Source organism: Cinclus cinclus, chromosome 18 (assembly GCF_963662255.1).
Source record: "Cinclus cinclus chromosome 18, bCinCin1.1, whole genome shotgun sequence".
In the NCBI taxonomy this organism is placed as follows: domain Eukaryota; kingdom Metazoa; phylum Chordata; class Aves; order Passeriformes; family Cinclidae; genus Cinclus; species Cinclus cinclus.
In genome coordinates, this window is record NC_085063.1 from 873,066 (window position 1) to 894,311 (window position 21,246).

The following is a 21,246-nucleotide window of genomic DNA, read 5'->3' on the forward strand; positions in this document are numbered from 1 at the left end:
CCCTTCCTCCTGCAGCGCAGCTGGCTAGGGGAGCCAAGCAGGCAAGGCTCAATGTGGGCCACACCAAGATGGTGGCAGCTGCAGTGGCAATTGCCATGGATGGCCCCAGCAGCAGTGCCTTCCCACCCCTGGAAAAAAAACCTGCATGTGTCCTGTTTTGATTTTCTTCTTAAATACATCATGAAGGTGTAACCAACCTCTCTAATTGGGCCGGCAGCATGTCCATCAGAGATTGGCTCTGACAGACATGGTGGAAGCTTCTAGCAGTTTCTCACAGAAGCCACTTCTGTGACCCTCCCCCACTACCAAAAACCAGGCTGTGCCAAATCAACAGTTTTCCATCCCAGGTGTGCTTGCCTCTGCTGTTCCAGCCTGCTGCTCCAAGGCTATTGCTACAGTCCAGCCTGCTATCTGGTGTGGCAGTGGGACTGGCTATCCCCATGAGTTTCATGAGGGAGTCATTTTCTCTCTCCCATCACCTGAGTCACCATTCCCGTGTGGAGAGAGGCGGCCGAGCTCCGCCACAGCGCCCCCTGCAGCCGCGGGGGAATCATCGCAGCCGCCCTGCCCGGCCGGGAGCCAGCAGCGCCCCTGCCGGCCGTGCCCGGAACTGCACCGCAGGGGAAGGTGCCCGCGGCCGGGACGAGGCTGGCACTGGGGCTCTGCCCCTGCTCGGGGCTGTGCCGGGGCTGCTGTTTGTTTGCCTTGGGATACGCACACACACACTGGGAACCAGCTGCTGCTCCTTCTCCCACAGCTGTGCCTGACAGCCCCCTCATTTCAAAGTTAGAATAATTCAGAGGGAAGGGGGAGGTGGGGGAAACAACATATTTTCCATTCCAGGAAGGTTCCTGCCTTCTTTGGCAGACACTTTTAAACCAAGATACTGTCTCAGGTCACGTCCTTTGTCAGCACATGCCTTTACATTGCTTCCATGAGAATCTGCTTCATGATCTTCCCAGGCACAGAGAATGAGGCTCACTGGTCTGTAGCTGCCTGGGTCTTTCTTTCACCCCTTTTTAATAATGGGAAAATTATTTTCCTAGTTGCAGTCCCCAGTGACTTTGTGTGAGTTTTAAATTAGGGTTGGGAGGGGCTTGGCAATGCCATCAGCCCATTCCCACAGGATCTTGAGGGACATGTCATCAAGCTCCACAGACTTGTGCCCAGTCAGTTCCCTCAGCTGATCCTGAACTCTGGCAGTGGGAGGAACTCTTCCAATGCCCACCTGGAAGTTCAGGGACTTGAGAGATGCCTTTATACCTTGTGTTCATATCTCAGGCTGTAAAGTTTAGTTTTATTTTTGCCAATCTCCTGTTCTTCAGGGGAGAAAGGCAAAAGAGGTGGAGGGTGAGCTGTGTGGTGTTTAGTTACCAACTGGGGTTGAACCACAATGGTGGAAACCCAGAACTGTGCAACTGAGCTGCTTGAGCAGCCCATGCCACGGCTCACCCATGAGGCATGAGGCAGTGGGAGCAACCCTTTTTCAACAGGAATTCACTGCCCTGCTGTGCCACAAGCTCAGTCTTCAGTGGTTCCTCATCCTGGAACTTCCCACTAACAGCCACAGCCAGCCCAGATGCCTTCCTTAGGGCCACAGGAGCATTGTACCCAGGCAGTGAGGATGGTGGCAACTGACCACAGGGCATGGCCAGTGGATGGAGGGCAGTGTTGGGTCCTGCTCAGCTCTTGCCCACCACACTTCCAACTGTGCCTGCAATTGTAGTTCCCTCATTACAAGAAATACAGTGCTAAACTGAAGCATGTCCCAGGGACCCCCAAGGTGAAGAGGGTCTGGTGCACACAGCTTGTAACATGGAGCTGTGGGAGCTTGGCTTACCCATCCTGGAGACAATGGGGCTCAGATGGCCCTGGAAGCAGCATTGGGTGTTTGGGTGGGTGTTTGTCAAGAGGGGACCACATGGGCCAGCATCAGTCACAGCCTGTCTTAGCAGTCACCAGGTGACATATTAGTCTCATGGCTTGGGTTGCCGGTGGGTGCTGTGTATCATGCACAGGCTTGGTTGAGGTAACTGAGTGATGCTGTGAGGCACAGCCCCAGTGCAATGCAGATTCACCACAGGCTCTTGCACAGCATCACTGTGGGTGGCCTCAAGACGAACAGACCAGCAGCAGGATGTGCAGCTATGTGCTGAGACAGATGGGGGACTGACAGTGTCCTCTGAAACTGTCATGCTCATCCTCAGGTCTTCACCTTCTCCTCTGTCATGAGGGAAATGATCAGCATTGCATTTGTATCTTTCCTTGCTAGTACTCTGCCCTACCTACCTTTGTCCCAGGCTCACCTGCGTTCCCACCATACCCAGGGAAATCTTGGCCTCTTCCTACCCTAGTGGTTCCATCATTTGGCATCACTCATACTGCTGTGCCACAAAAGCTGCATGGACCAGCTCTGGAGCATGCTGGCTGGCTCCATCAGTTTTGGTCAGGCCTTGGAGCAAGTCTGGCACGTGTAACATCATCCACTAGTCAAACAGCATCTGAAGCAATGCCCAGAGGCATCAGCCCATAGAAAGCCCAAGCAGGCAGGTGTGCCCAAGCAGTTGGTTTTGCCAAAAAACATGGCATTTCCTGAAGGTCACACTTGAAAGAACAGCAGAGCGGGGGTACAAGGCAAGGGTCCACTTTCATCTCCCACATGGAGAGAAGGGGACAGGACAGCAGCATTCCCCTTCAGAGACCTTTGAGAACCTGAAGGTATGAGAAGTCTGGCCCTGCACATCCCAGCTGGATGGAAAAACACAACTGTGTAAGAATGAGCCGGGTTGCTGGGTGCCCCTGGGGAGAGACTCCAGTTGTTAGTCAACTTTATTTACAACTCACTGGGAGCTTAGGGCAGAGTGGAAGAACAGAGAACAGCAAAGAACTGCCTGAAAAAGAGTAAGAGGAGAAATCCTGGAAATGGTCAAACCTTGAAGACAGTATCACATGAGAAGCAGAAAGTGCAGCCTGATGAAGGACTCGGGGATGCTGGTGGACAAGAAATGAACACATCCTGGCCATGTGTGCTGGCAACCAGAAGCCCCTCCATGTCCTGGGCTGATCCTCCAGCATGGGCAGCAGGGATGGGGGGGTGGGATTCTGCCCCTCTGCCCCACTCAGGGGAGACCCCACCTGCAGAGCTGCCTCCAGCCCTGGGGCCCAGCACAGGACAGGTGTGGAGCTGTTGGAGCACATCTACTACTCCTTTAGCACCTCCCATGGGCTGACCTGGGGCTGCTGCCACATGCCCCATCACCTGCAGCACCCATCCCACAGGGAAGTGGATGGGAAAGGACCCTCCCCAAGGGACTGGAGTTTAAATAGCATGAGGATGAGGCGAGGGGCAACATAAACAGCTGCTCCAGCTGCCAGGACCAGCAGGGCAGCTGTTCTCACCTACACTGCAGAGAGCTGTGCTCCAGCTGGCTTCCAACATCTTCCTGCAATGCTCTGTTGCATCTGTCCTTCATACCAGCTCTTTTCCTGGATAGAGGACTCCCTGCAGGTGTAGGACAAAAACAACAAAGTCCGCTGCAACTCAGGCAAGCCTTAAGTTTTTTCAGGCCTAAACCCTTTTCTGCTGGGAGGTGCCAAGGAAGTACAGTGAATCAAGGATCAGGGAGACACTGACCGGCCAGATGACCATCAGCCCCTACCTTTGGTTGGAGAAAATTCTGATGCAGTGTTCAGGATGAGCCACGATTTCCTGCACTGTTCAAAGCTTCCCTTAAAAACAAACTTTACAAATGCCTCCACCTCAAGTTTTTGTTCCCAGATGAGGAGCTCAGTCAAAGGACAAGAGACTCTACATAGGTAGGTCAAGGACAACCATGTTTCCTGTCTCAGTGTCCAGTGCTCTGTTCTCTAACCTAATCTTCCCCCTTTGTCCCAGCCCCTCAGTCCCAACCAGCTGCTTTTTCACAGCTTGGATTAACCAGCTCAGAAGCCTGGGCAGGTACACACACACCAGTGAACATGGGAAACACACATCACACTTGATATACCAGAGACATTAACACAGACAAATGAGATGGGAACAGAATATTCCTACAAGACACAACTTGAATTTATGTTTATTTCATATATAAATGTGTGTATATATATATATATATACACACATACATATATATATATACATATATACATATACATATATATATATATATATATATATATATACACACAACTCTGTATAGATTAAACTGGGGGGGATTTTATCATATACTTTTTTTGGTATAATACATGGGAAACAGGGAGAGGAACATGGCAAATATGTATCAGTACATTCCTCCGGTGAATTCCTTGACACACTGAGACTGAAAAATTGCATGCAATGGGGAGATAGAGAGAAGGGAAATCAATTTTATTAAAAAAAAAAAGGATCAAGATAATGTAGGTACAACTGTCAACACAGGAGCAGCACTATAGATGGCAAACCTGTATAAATTAAAAGAAATTCCACTCTGATATCTACTATGCTTTAAAGTGCAATGAAGCCTGATTTATTTACCTACAGAATACAGCAAAGTTACCCCCTCTCCCCATTCCAATCTAGCCCTAAAAAAAAAACAACAAACCAACAAACAAATCCAAACAAACAAACAAACCAATAAAATGTATCTAAAGGATACACATTACCCACAGTCCTACAGAGATGTCTACATCTACTCAGTAGCACCAAGAATCTGATACAGGTGTAATTAAAATCAATTAAAACTCAGGAGCAATGGTAACATCTGTCAGCTGCTTCTGCAGACCTCCTGCCCTTTATGAGTGACTGGGGAGAGGTGGCTCTCCCTGTGCTGGGGTGATGGTGGCCCGGTGGGTCTGGCAGCAGCACAGCACACACAGCACAGCGAGAGCAGAGCAGAGACACGGGGAGGGGGCCAGGCCCCAGCTGGGTGGGGCTGTCACACACCTGGGTGGGCGCCTGGGGGTAGCAGGATTGACCTACACGGAGGGGAAGGGTTGTGCGAGTCCAACACGCGTCTCGAGCCTCTTTGGTGACAGGGTGATGGGGAGGGGAGCGAGGGAGACAGGGAGGGGAAGGAAGGGGGTCAGCAGAGCCCCCTCTTGTGAGCCTCTGGCTGTGCTGTCTTCTGAGGTCAGGGGCCTCTGTGCCACAGTTCTGTCTCCACATGCCACCTCTTGGCAGCCCTTAGAAGCCAAAGGTTTCTTGGGAAGCATAGACCATGTAGAGAAAGCCATCCTCATCCTTCTCCTGCTCGTAGATCTCCGAGATGGGGGTGGACACACTGACCATGCTGTGCTGGTTCACCAGCAGGAAGAATGCCTGGGTGGGATTCAGCTGCAAGCGGCGCCTGTGGAGGCAAGGGCAGGAAAGGCAGGGTCAGCCCACCTGTAGTGCCCTGATAGCTAGTTCCACCTCCCAGCAATGCTATTCCCTTAGGACCAGACCTGCACAGCCAGGACCTCCTCCCACCGCTCAGGACATGGTACCCGTGAGTCCAGCTGAGCTGCTCAAGGCTCTAAGGTCTCCACGATTCTGCAGAGCCCCCCCTCTCCAAGTGCTATTGGCAAGGGAAAAGCAGAGGGGCCTCTTCCCTCTGAGCTGAAGAATAAAAAAGGATGGGGACCCCTTGATTGCTCATGAGTGTCCCCTTGAGGGAGACCCCAGCCCTTCACAAGGTGCTAAGAGCCTGTCCTCCCCTGACCCCCCACAATAGTCTGTACCACACACAAGGATGCTGCGGCTGCCACATCCCCATCCCTGCCCTCAGCAGCTGCCTCTGCCTCATCCTCACCCCACCACCCTGCAGAGAGCAGCCAGTGGGTGAGGACAGGCTCTCAACATGCCAGCTGAGGCCACCCCACTCACCGGATGATTTTGACCAATTCACTCATGTTGACATGGTCTGGGACAAGGAACTTGGTCTTGTCCAGCACTGGCAGCTGTTTCTCCCCTTTGTAGCGTTCAATGATGACCTGGGAAGAAAGTCAAGGGTAGGATTAGTCATGTTCATGGTGCCCCACATGCTCATCCCAAGGTCAAATACAAATCCATCTACCATGGGTAGAAAAGCTGAGGTAAAGCCTCACTTTGCTTCAGCCTCACAGGAAACAAACCAAAAAAAAAAGGACATGAGCAATGACCACCAGGCTGGCTGCAGATGGCTCTTCATCAGTCACCTGTGCCCAAGCCAGGCAGCATCCAAAACAATGAACTCTAGAGCACCAAGTGCTCTGGCTGGTTGAGAAACAGTGGGCACCACTGGACTGATACAGATTCTTGTGCTCTGGCATACAGGAGATCTGAAGAGGAGTGAAGTATTTAAACATCACTTACAGACTGACCAAATGCACAGGTTTTGCTGGCTTGAGCTACAGATGGCTCATGGTGCAGTTTCCTTCCCCCTTCCTCCCTCCTGCCATTCAGCATCCCTCTGCCTGCTCAGGAAGAGCTGTGAATATTCCCAAGCAAGCAGTTTTTAGAAGTCCCAGTGAAGCCACTCAGGCATTCCTTCAGAAAGGTGGCATTTGGATTTCACCAGTCCCACTCCTTATGTTAACAGTCAGACATGCTGAATCCAGGAAGGATAAGAAACCCAGGGCTACTCCAGCTGTGCACTGAGCTTCCCAGGCACTCCTGCATCCAGCCCATCCTCCTCTGCCAGACATCTTGCTTGGAAAAGCTCTTACCATCCCTACATTCTGAAATGGCTGAATTATGATTTCTGATCCATTTTCCTGCTATTATAATTAATGATTTTCTTCTGTGAAGCTGTTTGCTGACAGCTACAATTGTTGTTCCAAACCAGCCTGGAAAGGTACCTTTTGTATTCTTGAGAAACAAAGTGGCAGGCAGTTAAAATAGGGAATGCACTTCTAAGTAAAATGAAAATAAGAGAAGATTATACAGCTTAATATGTTCCCATTATAGTGATACTCTCTCACATCTCTCCAGCACTACCTGTTGTTTTCCCCATAGAGAGACTCTTGGATACTCATCAGCCCCCTGTCCTCTCCTACCTGAGACTGACATTATTTTTCACTATAAGGCAAGGAACTGCCATAATTTGTTTTCTCAAATCCCTTCCAAAAATACTCGAGAGACTGCAAATGGCTTTTGGCAGTGGAGGGATGGAGCAGCATGCAGAGAGGATGATTCCCAGGAGATGGCTCTGTGGAGCCAGAAGGACCAGGGAACCTCTGGGAACACGGATTTCCCTAACTTCGATCCCTTGTTGACACATCAGCCTCTGGCAGCAGCAGCAGTGGAACTCCTGCCAGCCTCCCCCAGAAGTGGATCAGACACCCCGGCTGGAACACTGAGGAGTCACCAGTGAGCTGGGACTGCCTGAGGAGCCCCCAGGCCGTGGGGCTGATCTGACAGGGCTGGACTACAGGCAGTTCCTGGATAAGGGAGGAGTGTGAGGTGCCTTGCTGGGAGCTCTGCACCTAAACGGCCTCTGCAGAGTCCGCCCAGGACAAATCTCACCCAAGGGGAACCAACGCCTGGGCAAGCAGAATGTGAACACCAGGTATTGCCCCTTTGGCCTCTTTTGCAAAGGAGGATCTGATTAAAAAACCATTTCTGCAACAGACTAAATCATGCATTGGGACATTCCCCACCAACCTGTTAATGGTCCTTCATCCCTCCAAGGACGGCACAGGGAGGACAAGATGAGCAGAACCATCCTACTACATTTAACTTAAGTGTTACAAGGACAAGTGAGTATTTTGGCTGTGTGGAGAGGAATAGTCTTGAGGGGCTGAGCACTCACAACAGCCACATGGATGCTGCTGGGAAACACACAGGCAACAGCGGCCCTTCAGCTCTTCGGTTTGCACAAAGGAGCAGCTACACAACAGCTGTTTGTGCATCCACCTTTACCTGCAGAGAGGGCCCTGCACACCTGGATGATGGACCAATTCTCACAAGAGCAGGATCAGAGGTCAGCATCTCTCATTACCAGCCAATTCTATGCCATGAAGAAAAACCTGTAGATTAATCCAAGAATGGGATGCAATGGCTGTCCTGGCTCTTCGAGCAGCAGCTGCCTTGTGCCCTGAGTAGACACAGAGCCTCTCATGTAGAAGAGCTCCAAGAGTTTCTGTTCCCAGAATATGAGCTGCTATTTGGGTAACCCAGCTATGAGAACAGGTGGCTAATGGACAAAACATTCTTGTCTAGCTCTGGAGGGAAAAGCATGATCGAATGCTAAAGTTACATTCCTGTGGCCACAGGGCGGGTGTACACAGCCACCCCCATCCCGTATCCTCTTCCAAGCTGCTGCCTTGAGCCAGGGGTTCCTCAGCAAGGGACACCTGCTCTTGCAGAGGGAAACCACCACAAATCTCTGCAGAAATCACGAGTGGGCACAGGTGGGGAGGGGAAACAGACGGCAGAGCCTGGAGTCTTGGTCCTGCTGCAAAGGGGGCTTGGACAGCGTTTGTTCAAAGGACCTTTGTTCTGGGGCCAGTCTGGAGAGATGGAAAGGGAGTTTGGTAGGGAATATGGCCAGATGTGATGGTCAACAGAGACAAGGTCCAATCAGGAGTAAGGCAGGCACAGAGGTTCAAATGTGTGTATGTAACACCTTTCCAACATCCATGGCCAGGCACAGAGATTGACAAAGAGACACACAGCACTCACACGAGCATAGACTGCACCAGCCTCATCCTGTCCCCCTCTGGCAGAGCAGGGTGAAAGTCCTTTAGTGGCAACAGACACAGTAGCCGTCAGTCAAAAAGGTGCTCCGGTGTTGATCCATCCAGAGTCATGTCAGCACTGGACACTGGATCTGCAACTCCCCACAACAGCCCTCCCACGAACACAGAGGTTGTCCCTTCCTCTGAGTCCATAATTTGGGTTTCCATCCACCCCTGTGCCAGGGCAGAGCGTTATGTGGGATCTCCCACCTGCCATTGCCTCTCCATGCTCCTCTGTGAGTGCTCAGATGAACCCAACAGAGCCCTCTCTGCATAGCCCAAATACCCTCTCAGCCCTCCCTACCAGCAGGAGGGGTGGCCCTGCCTTCACCCCCCTCTACAGCCCATGACCCACCAGATGTACCTGAATTTAGCATTGCAGGGCTCCAGGGAATGGTTTGCTCCTGTTGCTGCCCAGGACAAGCTGTTCCCCAGCAATTTCAGACTCTCTGAGGGTTCAATCATCTCCAGAAAGATCCCTGGGGCTGAGGGCAGGCAGGGACAGTGTGGGGGGCACTGGCTCCCTGTCCTCTAACAGGACAGAAGATGATTTTGAAAACATGTATTGAGGCTGTGGATGGGGGTTCCAGTGGAAAGGCTGGAAGTTCTCTGCTTGCTCTGACTGCCCAAGGAAGAACTGTGCTGCAAGGAGCAGCTGGTGATTTCTTCCCAAGAGAGCTGAGCGTGAGCAGCACCTACTGCCTACACAACCATCTCACCTTATCAGCAAGAGCTGCATGTGCCTATGCTCAGCGCTTTCTACCAGAGCAAACAGCTCTGGGAAATGCAGAGACAGCAAAGGAGCCCTGGCATGAGGTAGACAGGATACCTGGCTCCTGCCTATGTCCAGTGGGGCATCCTGGGATGTGACTTCTCTTGAAACTCAAGCAAAGAATGCCACATCAGTCCTTTCCTCACCTTTCTCTGCAACTACACTCATGGAAACAGAAGAGATATGCTCTTCCCTGGGCATACAGCCAGGCCATGCCCTCTGCAAATCCTCCTGGCCCCCTCTCAAAACAGAAGGGACTTGCCCAGGGACTCCAGCTGGAAACTGGAGATGCAGGAGGGCAGCAGGTGCTGCCCAGCTTTGCTGTGGTTTCTGTCAGCAGTAAGGGTGTGACCTTGGATCTCCCTAACTCCCCCAGGCTGTGGGCTCAAACCCCTCTGCTAATTCCAAGCACTTCTCCAGAGAAGCCAATCACTTGGAAAACACAGCTCCTGTCTTTCACAGCTCACCAAGACCTTCCTACAGCCCAATGAGCCTGCAGTGCTTGGACCCACAACAGTGCCCACACCACAATCCACCTGCACAAGGCTCTGATCACTGTGCAGCACTGAAACCTGCAGGAGCTCTGCCTTGGGAGAGAAGACAGACAGCACCAAACTGGTTCTGGGGTCTAACAGCATCTTTAGAGACACCAGTGACATAACCACAAGGCCTTGATGACCCTTCTCACCTCCTGATTCTTTTTACCTCTCCAGCAAAACTTGTGTTGTGGTGTTGACCCCAACACAAAGAGCACTGCAGCCATGGGAGCTCTCCCACAGTGTCTCAATAATGCCGTAAAACTCCACCTGTGGATGCACAGCTCTGGCTTCTTCTGTCCATTCCCCAAGCAATATACACTTGTGGGCAGGCACTTGATACATGTACGTGTGTGCATTTTATGTCCAACTTATTTCTAGTCTGGCCTTATTGCCAGAACCTGAATGCACTGCAATTAGCTCTGCCACAACTCTGGAGAATTGCAGAGCCAGTCTAATGCCATTAAAACCATGTTAAAAGCAGAAATCAATCCATGTGTTTGAGACCTGGAGTACTGGTATCCAGTAGGGGCAGGCTGAGCTGCAAACACTTGAACACCACCTGAACACCACAGTTGTGGTGGGAGAAGAGGAAGAGACAGAATTCTTCTGGCTAGAAGACACTGTGCTAAAAACAAAACAAGAGTGAGGCAGGAGCGGAGTAAGATGGACCAAGAACAGTTTGAGACATTCGGTCTTGAAGGCCAAATACTGACAGTCTACAATTTTAAGACAAGGTTGATGTTCACCCAATACTGAGAGGGAGCTGAACTAGGAATCTTGTATTTTTGGTCACAGATGCTGTGATACTGCAAATAGTAAGTCAAGCAAGCCTCAAGTACATGATTTCATAGAATCATGGAATGGTTTGGGTTGGAAGGGACCTTAAAGGTGAGCAGGGACACCTTCCACTAGACCAGGCTGCTCCAAGCCCTGTCCAACCTGGTCTTGAACACTTCCAGGCATGGGATGTTCCTCTAAGTTCTCCATCCTCTCAGGAAGAGAAGCGAATACTCAGGTAGGAGCTCAAAAGCACACTCACAGCCAAAGAGCAACTCAGCATATTAAGTGTGACAAGGGCAAGAAGAACTGCAAGTTCATGGTGTCTCATGGTGTCTGTGCCTGTCACCTACAGATGCTGGGAAAGCACAGAACAGGTATGAATGATCCTAAGAGAGACTCTGTACTTTCAATGCAGCAAAGATCAGCTCACATATCATTTTCAGGGAAGAGAGAAATCTTTACCAGGTTATCCAGGGAATATCAGGTAGCTACTACAGCCAAAAGAAAAGCCATTTTAGAGTGCACTAGCTTGAAAATAGATTTGAGATCAAATCAGTCCCCTCCCTCTAGAGCAGCATGGAGCTTTAGAGCCAGACTGTCTTTTGCACTGCAGAAAACATGTCTGCTATTGAACAGCTGGCACACACAAGGCACTGGAGGCTCATGGTGCTCATTCCAGGCAGCAAAGTTTTGCAACCTCCATGGAAGCCACCCAGGAGCACAGAGGGGTCCTGAGAGCGAAGTCTGGCACAGAAGAGTGAGAACAATCACTTACGGGGATTTTGTTTGGATGCTGCTCTCGGATCTGCTGCACTTCTTTACAACGATCCGCTGGAGAGAAACAAGAAAACAAATGAAGTTACAAACACCTGTGTGTGGTAGGGCAGGCAGAACTGAGGTACCCACCTTGCAAGCCACAGCCTGACCCAGAGAGAGGAATTTCCCAAGGAATGCACATTCCGCTCACTGGGCCTTTTCTGAGCATGGTCTGCCAGATGTCAGCTTCAGTGACCAACCCTTCATGGCTTCCTACTGCCCCAACCACCCCCCAGGCTGGGACACACCACTCTGTCTGGCAAAACTGGACAGCACACCTGGAAATCAGGTGAGTGAAAGGAGACCATAAAGATAGCAAAACTAACTTATATCCACCCTAAGCAAATGCAGCTCCTAGCAATGGGTGCAGGGCAGCAGCACAGCTTCAGGGGATGTGCTCTGCAAGTTCAGGCTCTTTGCATCTCCTGGATGCTTCCCCCAGGGAGACAATTCTCCAGCTGGGTTGGGTTTTAGCCATTTCCTTCTGCCTGTTGTGCACTTCCAAGTGCTCTTCCAGTTTACAGGAGAATTCCCATACCCCTCACTGCTTTACCAGAGGGCTCTCTGCTTTCCACAACCCAAAGCAGCAGAAAGCAGAGGAAAAAGCAGTACCAGAGCCAGGTAGGGCTCTGTGCATGCTCTCCCTGGGATACTACAGACCTGCATTCCTCCTGGAACTGCCCCTACTCTGGGAAGTGCTTCACAGCCTACCACGGCCCATCTGAAATGCCCAGAAATGAAGCCAGTGAGTGAAGGTCAGTGACTAAGCACTGCCTAGAAAAGTGATCTAGGTATTGCAGGATCTGTCACAGGATCATCCTCCCACACACAGCACAGCACCGGCTCCAGCTTGACTCCCCTCATCAGCTCACACAGCCCCAATTCCTCATGACCCACTGGGATAACGGAGGGCAGGATAAGTACGTATTTGAGTGTTTTCTCCTCAGAAACAGAGAGTTTCTCCTCTGAGTGCTCAATAAAACCTTATTGCTTATATGTTGAATTTGGCTAGATATGACTTTGATAAGAAAATGGAGTGTCTTTAAAAGCCACAAGATTACAAAATCACCAGATCATTGAAAGTTTTGAGCACCATTTCTGTCTCCTCTGAGAGGAAAATATCACTCTGCTAGGAATTGCTAGACCTTTTACTCTGTAGGACTCCATAGGCAAGCAACACAGAGCAAGATTATTTGGATTTCATGAAAAAATTCAGGCATATTTGTTTTGGGTTTTATGACTGAAGACGTAGCTTCTCATGTTTCCTTTTCACCCAATCCAGTGCTCCAGGGATCCAGAGTCATCCTTGTGATACAGACAATTTTCCCCCTGAAGTACCAATCAGCCAGGGAGTCACAGAGACATAAGCACCGTGTGTGACACTGGTACAGAGACACCTCCCTGGGAATGCTGAAGGACACAGTGCCAGCAGCACCCAGTCCACACCACCCAGCTGGAGCAGAAGCAGCTGCCCCATCCCACAGAGCCCCATTCCCACATGTTCACTTGTATCCAGGATGGAGCATCCAAAAGGCTGGAGATCCAGAGCTCAACTGGATGATGTTGATCACCATGGAAATTCCAGCAGCTTGACTACAGCCAGCTCAGACTTCTGGGTGTTAACAGAGCCTGCAGAGCTGTATCCTCACGTTTGGCCAGTCATTCTGGCTTCAGTGTCCACTCTAGCCTGCTTCTCTCTCCTCACTATGAGATGCCATGTGGATGAGCTTCCTAAACACCATGTGTTGCCCTGCAAGATCGCAGGACTGTTTGCACAAGAAGCCTAAACAATGCAGATAATTGTAAGAAGGGTCAAAAAAGGAATTTGCTGAAGGCATGTTATCATGGCTAGTAAATGAAGATAACCTTGGAGCATCCAACTATCCCAGGCTGCGTGTGCCAAGAAGGCAGCCACATGACAGACACCCCTTCCTGCTCCCTGGAAGCATCACCAGCTATAGCACAAGGAGATGACACAAGCCATCACCACCTTCATTTACATAGTGGAAACAGAGGTGCCTCCTGCCCATTACACTGAAAAAGGTGCCACACAGAGAGGAAGAGGATGCATCATTACTCCAGCTGCACTGGGACCAGTCCTTTGTCCCCCAACGGGAGCAGACAGGGTGCCTTCGACAGAGGTGGCTGCTGCAGAAAGCTCCTTCCAGATTTGCTGACGCCGTGTCCAGGAGGAACCAACAGCATGAGACACCAGTGACAGAGCTCTCAGCTATCCTCAAGTCTGCTGGGCCAGTGGAAGCTCTCCTGTCCCACCCTTTAAAACCTGCCACATGCCTAGGACCTGCTCCCTCTGGCCAGCAGGACCCAGGGCATTCACAGCCTTCCTGACCTCAGGGGACCCTGTGGCAGGAGGCTGATCTGCAGGTTACCGCAGTGGAATGGCAGCAGGTGCTGCTTTACTCCAGGGGCTGCTGGATCCCTCCAGCAGCTCTATGGATTGCAACGACAAACACCTCAAGCACTGCACTTCTTCCTCTGGCCTGGAACTGCTCACTTCAGAAACTTCATTTGGGAAGGCAGGTGGGAGCAATCCCACCTAAGGTGCTCAGGTTCCTGAATATACAGGCAGAAGTTTCCAGGATACCTGAAGCACTGGTAAAGAGCACACTCTGTCCCATCCTAGCCTTGGAGAGCTGAAGAAGCAGGCTTGGCAATCAGGAAAAGCTGCATCAACCCCTGACGATTTCTGTGCACACAGGAGTTCAGGCACAAGAGATCAGCAAGAGACAGTGATGGTCACCCACACCCTCCTCAGCCTGGGGTGGGAGCAAGAGGCTGAGCCTGTGATTCATGAAAGCATCAACATCACACAGCAGGAACGGCTATAAATACCAGCCTTAATTTAGTGTCTATACAGTCTAATCTAAGTCACAGGAACACAGAGAAAACTGTTAAAAGGCACATCAGAGAAACCTGACTGGAGGTGCCAGTACAGCATCCGAGCCCCCTGCTGAAGATAGGCAGGATCCCCCCACTCCAGCACCAGCAGTGTTTGCACACTCACATTTCATACACAACAGGTCTGATCTTAAAAGCTTTGTTCTCCTCCCGCAGCTCAAACTGTGCTGAAGTTGAGACTTCCCCTTTTCCTGCAGTACCTGGTTACAGTTAACCCTTAGCCAATGCGCAGAGTGAGCCAGAGCTGTTTACACAGCCCTGTCTGTATCCATGTTCTCCTCCTCTGGCCCCTCCTCGCTGCCAGGGGAGCAGAACACCACACCTGACTGCAGCAGCTCAGGGGCTCTAGCCTCCTGCTGTTCCGAGGAGCTGAGCAGAGGGAAGAGCCCCATCCCTGCTCCAGCTGTGGGCACTACATCTCTGCCACGAAGGAAGCCAGGCTTCTCCCCAGTGCCAGGATGTCTGATCTCAAGCTGGCAGCAAGACAAAATCCACACAATTTTATTGGTTATTCCCAGGGAAACTTCTCTTCCAGGTCTATTGAAAGACAGGAGTATTTCTGAAGCATTGCATATGCCAGGAAATTGCCTATTTCTCCACCAACAGCCGTTTCAACTGTTAAATACCAACAGCAAAGTGTGCCAATTGCCCAAAACACCAGAACTTGGCTGTTTTCTAGACTGAAGTCCTTCCCAAGCTGTGCTCCGAAAGATGCGAGCACACAGTGTATCCCATGGCAATGCAGGATGATATCATTATGGCAGTTGAGAAGAACAGTGGAAAATTTTAAGCCATACTTTGCAAACATTAACCTATTTTATCAGCAGCACCCAGGAACCCTGGCTACAGGAGCCAGGTGCTTGCTGCGCTGGGCGCTACGCAGCCACAGGATGAAAGGACAGTCCTGGATGCAAAAGAGCCTCAGCAGGAAAAGGATACAGATGGTGGGACAGAAGGAAAACACATGGTAATTCTTCCAACAGCGCCGTTGCATAAGGGGCACCATTCTTCAGGAGACTCCAGACAAGCACTGCTCAGGCACTAGTGCTGCCCCAGGGCAGCAGATGGACAACAGGGAGAGGCCCTGCTGCCTGTGACCAGCAGGAATGCTGTTAGGAAAACACCAATAAGAACAAATACCACCTGGAAAGGTCATCAGTGTGCTACCAGATAAACAGCTCCTGAGCTGAGCAAGGGCTGTGTGGAGAGCAAAGCAGAGACCAGAAATGCAACATGAGTTACTGCCTCTCCCTGTGTCCCACAGCTCTGGAGTGTACAGACATCCCTGGTATCTCCAGCAGACTGCTGGCCCTGTGGCTTCTCCCTGCCATCCACACAATACCCTGCCGGCCAGCCCGGAGAGGGATCTGCCTAAGATTTGAAGCAGATACAGAAATGAACATATTTCTTCCCAGGGCAGAGTGCTGCTAGCGCATGGACTTCTCTCCAAGTGATTTTCTGCCAGGAGAGGAGGAATTGGATGGTTTGAAATCAGGGTATGTGTGGGATGAGCTGGCAAGTGCTGGAGACACAAGCCAGTTGTGCAGGTGATTCCAGATGAACATCAACGACTATTTCTGTAATATCACACCACCCTAAGGCCAGATACCTCTAACAACCAGGAAACACCCCTGTGAATGTGTCATGGCTCACCCAGCACCTGACCTGACCTGTCCTTGCCCAGTGCTCCTTCTCAGGCCAGTGGTGCTGTGGGAGGAGCAAGAGGAGACTTCAACATCCAGGAAGGAAGGAGTTGTGCCCAGGGCAAGTGTCCTCAGCACCCCAAAGGGTGCTTGTCCCAGGCTACATAGGACAGCAGCACTGCAGAGTCCTGACAGTGCTTCTGATTGTCAGGTTTATTCGATTGTCTGTCTGCAAAATTGGGTGCTCCACACAGGGCAAATGGCTCAGGACCAAACGTACACTGCTCTGAACCTAAAAGCTTTGAACTACTAAAAAAAATGTTGCTGCATCAGGGAAGGTGGAACCTGAAGCTCAACTGTCCCTGGAAGGTATTACCAAATAATGGCCATGGAGCACCGGATGCTCTGTCTTCATGACTCTCCATCCCATCACTATAACTGCAATACCAAATGTGCAGTGTCTGGGAGGAATTCTGAATGCCAGGTTCTTGGGGCCCTGTGACTGCAGAAGGATCTCAGCAGCCTTATTCATTGACAGAAGTTCCCAATCTTCCTGGCTCCAGAATAGAGCTTGAAAATGGATTTTAAAACACAAAGAGGAAACGCCTTCATTTTTCTCGCAGTTTAAAAATGTAACAGGAGTATGATTTTGAGCCTGGCTCCAGAAATGAGCATTTGCATCTGGCAAATCATGATAAGGGCTTAGCTCATGATCAAGCAGAGCCACACCACAGCTGTGAACTCTAAAGACATGTCAAGACACTTGTCCTCTGGCTATACAGTACCATTGGAGTGACATTCCCCAAAGGGGAATGGCATTAAACTGACAGGGGGCAAGGTTAGATGGATATTGGGAATTAATTCTTCCCTGTGAGGGTGGGGAGGCCCTGGCACAGGGTGCCCAGAGCAGCTGTGGCTCCCCCTGGATCCCTGGAAGTGTCCAAGGCCAGGTTGGATGAGGCTTGTAGCAACTTGGGATAATGGAAGGTGTCCCTGCCCATGGCAGGGGATGGAATGAGATGGACTTTAAGGCCCCTTCTAAAAAAAAGTCATTCTGGGATTCTGTGATCCACCCCTGCTGCATGATCTTCCACCTGGACACCCTTTCCATCCATATCCTCCAAGACAGTAGAACACACTCAGATTTCCCAGAGTTACTCAGTATGCTTCTAATTGCTCAAAGAAAGACCTGGCACTGCTGGCAGGACCGTATTTTGGCGCAGCCCACCGTGCACCTGCATGCACCAAGAGCCTTTGCCCAGCACAGGTCACTGCTATTTGTGCACAAACAGGCCTGGACATGCATAGATGCTTTGGGGACATGTGCCAGATACCAGAGTTTTGAATTCATTCCTGCATTTTCTCTCACAGCCTTAAACTACCTTCCAAGGACAAACGGCAGTAAACAACAGCATGACAGAGCTGGTAGTGTTCACACACTGCAGTCAACCACAGAATGTCACACGAGCAGGTGACACACTGTGAGACCTCCCAAGTGACTCTCCTGGCTGTGATTCCTGCTGGAACTGACCACAGAAGAACAACAAAGCTACGGGACATGACTTATCCATGGCTCATGGCTACTCGATGACAGAGGTAGCAAGGGCCTACCAGCCTGACAGCCCCTGGATTCACCAGTCTGCACCCTTCTGGCTCAAAGGAAGATCTGAAGTTTTTAGAGTGGGAAAAAAAATCAATAATGAACAAAACACACTGGTTTTATTATTCCTGGCTACCAGTCAGGACCTTGTGTTACATAAAATAATAATGAAAAAACCAAAATCTGTGGTCTACATGTCAGGCTGGCATTTATTCTGGAAGCCTGTTCAGTTCTTCAATGCTGATAATTACTCTCACATCCAGTCAAGTCACAGAATGTCCTCAGTAATTAATCCAAGGCACAGGCAGCTAAGCAGCAGCTTGGAGCAGCATCCTCCTCTCAAGGAATCCCATCTCTCAAAGCACAACTGCCAGAGCATGGACACCCTGAGGACCAACCAAGGACCAGCATGGGCTCCAGGACTGACCCCACATCAATATCCAGATGTTCTTTAAAGCCACCAACGAGCAAAACTGTTGTGACAAGCACAGGATGGTGTGTGAAGCAGACAAGTCAGCCACTGCTGATCTCTGGATGGATACAGGCATGGCTGGCTCACACTGGATTAGTCCCCAGGGACACCGTTCCCCAGAGCCAGAGGGGATGCACTCCACACCCACCACTGCCTTTCCTTTGAAGAGGAGTGGCTTCCACAACCAAAGGCAGATCTCCCAGAGGATGGAACCTGGGATGGGAACACTCTGTCCAGAGGCCAAGGTCAATCCTCTATGTTTGTCACCAAGTCAGGGGCTCCAGCTGAGCCATGGGACACACGTAGGTGTGCTCCTGCCTCCACTTCAGCCGGACACGGGGGCACAGGACCAAGGCACTCTGGGTCATCTGGCCAGTCCAGGATCCAGGCCCGTGTCCATCACCACACTGTTTTTGTGCTGCATTGAAAACACAGCTGGCAGCTGCTGCCAGCCCAATGCAACCCCCACTTCAGGAGCAATGGGACAATGTTCCCAAGGATTTGTGTTCATTTCTGGAAGTGCAACTGTGTTGTTAGGCTACTGCATGCACTCACTACTGCCAGGACAGCCTGTTCCTCTGACACAGACCACAGCTTTGTTCTGGGAATTGTTTTGGACTCCTGCAGCAGATCTGAACATGCCTCAGCCTCTGGCGTTCAGCACATGAATGCAGAGGGTGCTGCTGCATTTCACCCCCTGCACCTACAGCAAAGATGTTCTGCTGCCAAGGACCTGGTCACAGAGCTCACCTGAGTTCACCTGCTCACCAGGGACAGCACCTCAGATCACAGGAGGAGTCACTACTCCATGCCCTACACACGCCTTGGACCAAAGCCATCGTGTTTCCCAGTCCCCTTCTCAAGTCTTCAGCAATGATGAAAAGAAATCAGGAAATTTTACTCATGAGAGACCCAAGACCAAGAAGATGAACAAACATAAGAAATTCACAGAAAAAAAATCCAAAAATACAAGAAGGAGGAACACAAGCATTGAGGAAAGCAGAATCTTCACTGAGGAGCAGCAGACCAAGACCTAAGGTAGCCACTTGCCATGAAACTGGAGCCTGGGTGGCTTTTGTAAAACAGTCATAGCCCTGACTCTGCCTTTTCGCTGCCTTTTTGGAACTGTTCCATTTCTGTAAAGTTTTGAAGCCTTAAAAATGAAGCCATTCTGAGGGTACAGAATCACTGGAGATATTTTCCACCAGCCCTCTCCAACTGCATTGTAAACAATCGCTTCCTGCTCCTGTTGTGTAATGATTCAAAGACAAAAACAAGCCATATTTACTTTCTCCAACAGAGTAGTTCCAGCCCTGACCCAAAGCAACTGCGGGAGCTGCCAGACCTCCTCCTCCTCCCGTCCTCCTGGCTCAGCTCTGCAGCCCAGTCAGCTGAGAGAGCAAAAGGGCAGAGGAAAGTACAGAGAAAAAAGGAGCACTTGCAATTGCCGGCACCAAACTCCCTCACCCTCTCTGTCCCTCCTGGGCTATTTTAATCTTGCTTTCTTTCAACTACTCTGAGCCCCAGATTTTGCTTTCCTTCTGGGTCACACAAAGCCTGAGCAGTCCACAAAGGCAAACCAGTCTCCTCTTGACCATAATAAGCTGATTCTCACCAGTTTAGCAGTAAGGAGTTACTAAGGGGCTGATTTAGGACTTTACTGTTTTAATACACAGCTTAGGAGAACACAGCAGGGTCCCAGCAAGGATCCCAAGCTCCCAGGTTTCAGCCGGTTCTTGTTTGTGCATGTTCCCTTGGCTCAGTCCTGTGGCAGGGGAGGGCTGGGTAGGCATTCAAGGCCAGAAGGGTTGTGCCAATAAAATACCAAATATTTACAGTTTCCAAGAGAGCAGCAAGGGGCTGGATCAGCAGTTTTCAGCAGGAAAAAGCTCCAATTTTAAAACTCATGTAGGAAACGCCCTCACCTGTGTTTGGACAGTCTCTGGCACACTATGAGGGGTTTTAGGCATGAAAACACCGATTTCAGCATTATGAAGCCAATAAAGCTCAACTGTCAGCCCCTCCCCAGGAATTTAACCTTCCAGAAATACACACCTCTCCCTGCACGGGCTGGCAAAGTGCAAGAGACACAGCAGTTGATGTTTCCTCGGATTCCACTATCGGGTCTGGAGATAAAATCTGGGACTTTCTAGACTCACCTCCTTACCCTCTGAGCTTCCCCACCACGCACCTTTGACAAAGGAGGAGGGAGGATGTAAGCATTGACTCCTCTGGGTCTCCACAAGCATCACAGAGGGCGAGCGGCATCCTGGAACAACAACCGCCCTAACGCTGACGAGATAGCGAGAGTGGAAGGCGATTTTCGGGAAGGTCTTTGCGCTCTGACAGTCAAAGGGGACAACCGGCCACCACCCTCGTCCTGGGCATTCCACGGCCCCTGGCGGCCGCCACCGCGCCCCACTGGCCCCGGTTTCCTGAAGAAGCGGCGACACAGCGGGGACGGCCCGGGGACATCAGACCGGGCGCAGTGCGGCCCCCCCGGTGCGGAGCCGGCCGGGATGACATCACCGCGCGGCGGCTGCGGCACCGCCGCCCCCGGCCCGGGCCCCGCTTGCTCCCGCAGCCGCACCCGGCGGGGACCCGCAGCCGCCGAGCCCCGGCGGGGCCGCCCCGCAGGGCACCACGGCGGGGGCGCCGCAGGGCAGATTCCTCCCGAACCTCCCTCCCGCGCGGCCGCTCCGGGCCGGTCCCGGCTCACCGAAAGTGCGGCGCTGCTTGAAGGGCCGGTCCGACGGCATCGCGGCGGGACCGAGCGGCTCCGTCTGCACTGGGACTGGGGCTGCGGCGGAGCGGCGGTGACGCCACCGGGCCCCGCCCATCGGGGGGCGGGGCCTGGGCCGGCCGGGCCCCCGACGAGCCCCGCCGTCACCCGGGAGCCGCCGAAGCCGTGGGTCCGTTCACGGGTTTGGGCTGGAAGGGGTCCTACAGCCCAGCCCGTGCCACCCCTGCCATAGGCAAGGACGCCTTCCACTGTGTCAGGATGTTCCAAGCCCCAATGTCTAACCTGG

The 21,246-nt window shown here is 51.5% G+C and overlaps 1 protein-coding gene across 2 annotated transcripts; it reads right to left on the reverse strand.

The window, feature by feature from the left end:
* Positions 1-4,345: 4,345 nt before the first annotated feature.
* On the reverse strand, positions 4,346-21,042 carry MAP1LC3A (microtubule associated protein 1 light chain 3 alpha). 2 transcript variants are annotated; one of them, XM_062505160.1, is made up of 5 exons: positions 20,937-20,988; positions 20,409-20,486; positions 11,543-11,598; positions 5,843-5,949; positions 4,346-5,324 (listed from the first exon to the last, which is right to left on the reverse strand). In XM_062505160.1, the coding sequence occupies exons 1-5, from the start codon at positions 20,974-20,976 to the stop codon at positions 5,162-5,164; spliced, it is 444 nt and encodes a 147-aa protein (XP_062361144.1). In that variant the 5' UTR covers positions 20,977-20,988; the 3' UTR covers positions 4,346-5,161. The 2 variants fall into 2 exon arrangements, with proteins under 2 accessions (XP_062361144.1, XP_062361145.1); XM_062505161.1 differs by lacking the exon at positions 20,409-20,486 and having other exon boundaries at positions 20,937-21,042.
* Between the last annotated feature and the right edge of the window lie 204 nt (positions 21,043-21,246).

What these genes read in the sequence shown, in the direction of transcription:
- MAP1LC3A (XM_062505160.1), bottom strand. Translation starts at nt 20,976, where the DNA reads ATGCCGTCGGACCGGCCCTTCAAGCAGCGCCGCACTTTCG. An exon ending in CAAGCAGCGCCGCACTTTCG is followed by an intron (nt 20,487 to 20,936) that starts GTGAGCCGGGAC and finishes TTGTTGTTCCAG; the next exon opens with GATGCCGCTCGCCCTCTGTG. An exon ending in AGCATCCAAACAAAATCCCC is followed by an intron (nt 5,950 to 11,542) that starts GTAAGTGATTGT and finishes CTTTCTTCCCAG; the next exon opens with GTCATCATTGAACGCTACAA.